At 35.9% G+C, this 2631-nt stretch overlaps 1 protein-coding gene across 1 annotated transcript in view; it reads right to left on the bottom strand.

Moving 5' to 3' along the window:
• CEP44 (centrosomal protein 44kDa) overlaps nt 1-2631 on the bottom strand; it is a 73272-nt gene that overhangs the window by 66470 nt on the left and 4171 nt on the right. Inside the window, 3 exon segments of the mRNA XM_012651642.1 lie at nt 63-122; nt 1838-1977; nt 2375-2521. Of these exon segments, the coding sequence (XP_012507096.1) occupies nt 63-122; nt 1838-1977; nt 2375-2521 (347 nt within the window).

Genomic DNA, 2631 nt, shown 5'->3' on the forward strand with positions numbered 1-2631 from the left:
GTGCATTTTTCTTTGTTAGAACAATTTAGATTGCTCCTCAACCCCATACTTAAATAGAATACTTAAAAGTACATTTAGTTATATCAACTCATAGTTAATAAGTGCTTACAATGTGCCTAATCCTGTGCTAAGCACAATAAAGATACAAAAACATCAGTATAAGAAAATCTCCATTTATACATGTTCTAGCTGGAGAAGAATACAAGATAAAAATAATTTAGCAGTTAGAAAATAAAATCATATAAAACAAACAAGAGTTAGATGAGCTAGGGATACAAGTTGACAAGAAGTATGGGCATTTATTCAGAAACCATGTCACTCTCTTTTTTTTTTTTTTGAGACAGAGTTTTACTCTGTTGTTCTGCTCAGAGTATAGTGGGTGTCATCGTAGCTCACTGCAACCTCATACTCCTGGGCTCAAGTGATCCTCCTGCCTCAGCCTCCCAGGTAGCTTGGACTACAGGTGCGTGCCACTTAGCCTGGCTAATTTTTCTATTTTTAGTAGAGATGGGGTCTCGCTCTTGCTCAGGTTGGTCTCAAACTCCTGAGCTCAAGTGATTCTCCCGCCGGCCTCCCAGCGTGCTAGGATTACAGGTGTGAGCCACTGTGCCAGGCCCCGTGTCTCCTATAATTTCTTTTTTTATTGTCCTCATTACCTAGAGCAAAAAAGGCATACTAAAAAAGGTGGCAGGCTGGGTGCGGTGGCTTACACCTGTAATCCTAGCATTCTGGGAGGCGGAGCGGGGAGGATCGCTTGAGGTCAGGAGTTCGAGACTAGCCTGAGCAAGAGCGAGACCCCATCTCTACTAAAAATAGAAAAAAATTAGCCGGGCATGGTGGCTCGAGCCTGTAGTCTCAGCTACTCAGGAGGCTGAGGCAGGAGGATCGCTTGAACCCAGGAGTTTGAGGTTACTGTGAGCTAGGCTGACGGCACAGCACTCTAGCCTGGGTGACAGAGTGAGACTCTGTCTCTTAGGGAAAAAAAAAAAAAGAGGTGGCAAAAGAACTTTTTCTTATAATAAAATTTCACTTTATAAAAGGTATAAAAGTATTAATATCATTCTATTTATGTAACTCTTATATTTTTAATTAGGGCAGAAATAATTCTCTAGATTTTACTTCAGCCAGAAACTATTCACATTCTTTATCTAATTACACATTGATTATTCTATGTGGTATGGTATTCTATCCTTCAGTCTCAGAAAGAGTATTTCCCAGATGGAAGACGGCAGAAAGTATATTTATTATGAAATAACATTTTGGCTTAAATCTCCCTTAAAGATAGAAGAACTATATTTCTAAATGCATTGGACTCATTTTGCCACAGGTGCTCAAAGTAGACAAGGGCAGCGAAGATACCTACCAACAATGAGAACATATTCAAAACACTAACCTAAAACCAGATGCCAGGTTTAAGGACTATCAGTCACTGGATTATTCATACTCCCGATTATAGAAACATGAATGTGTGTAAATGAATCATCATAACCTATCACTATTATTAATGTAGGCTCTTCATGTGTTCCCATGTTTTAGAAACACCAGATATATAATTAAAAGCAAATATAGATGAATGCATAATATAAGCTTCCTAAATCATCACTATCCCATTTGAGAAATGACGCAGAATTCGACTTTAGAAATATAAAGAGAAGGCTTGTTTAATTTTACATTTCTATCATCTCCTTATAACTTTAGGAATATTCCCCAGACAGTATATGGCACGCACTGTTAAAAATCCCTATACTCTGATATCTAACTATCTGTTTCACTAGGTGCCAGTCAGAAAAGTGAACCATATATATTCGATTAATTAGATAGATAACTCTTACACTACATGACACAGGTTTATACCTTTCCTGAAGTCATAAACCTGCCAGTGATGTCAACGCCAACAGCTTCTGCAGATATTTTCTCATTGTTCACACAAGGTTCGGATTTACCAGAACTGCTTTTCTTTCTTTGTTGTGATGGAGTCTAAAAGAAAAAAAACGTATTAGCCAAAATAACGAATTTTGTGTGAAAGCATAAAATACGTTAAAATTCATTATCATTTGAATTTTCACATATGAACTGTAACTGACAAATAATGAGGCTTTATTGAGACTGACTACATGTCTTTTAAAAACCAAAAAGTGATGAAAATGCATTATGTTTGTACTGTTAATTTAGGACTAGCATTTCCAAATCACAGAGGTGTAAAAATAAGTGACTAGTATGTAAAATAAACATAAACTTTATAAGGGTACTCAAATCTGTGAATAATGCAGTATTTGCACTATATAATAATTCACCGTCTAGGGTATTGATTTTATACATTAAAATACTGAGCCACTTAACATAAATTACCATTAAAATCTATTCATAAAATTACCTTCTCAAGACTACTCAATTCCTTGTGCTTTTTCATCACACAATTCAAAATGTCACAAACAATTTGGATTTTCCATTCTGCAAACCCACATTGGATAAATTGCTTTTTTGTCAAAATTGGTTTATAATTAAATTGATCACGAAGAAGCTGCAAAGAACAAACAGATCAATGTAATAATTAGAAATTTCTTTTTAAAATCCAAAATGATAAATGGCCACCTTTCAGAGGACAAGGAGGATCAGGCCATTAACTACAGC

This window comes from Propithecus coquereli, unplaced genomic scaffold (genome assembly GCF_000956105.1).
Source record: "Propithecus coquereli isolate 6110/MARCELLA unplaced genomic scaffold, Pcoq_1.0 Scaffold36, whole genome shotgun sequence".
NCBI classification, from domain to species: Eukaryota; Metazoa; Chordata; class Mammalia; order Primates; family Indriidae; genus Propithecus; species Propithecus coquereli.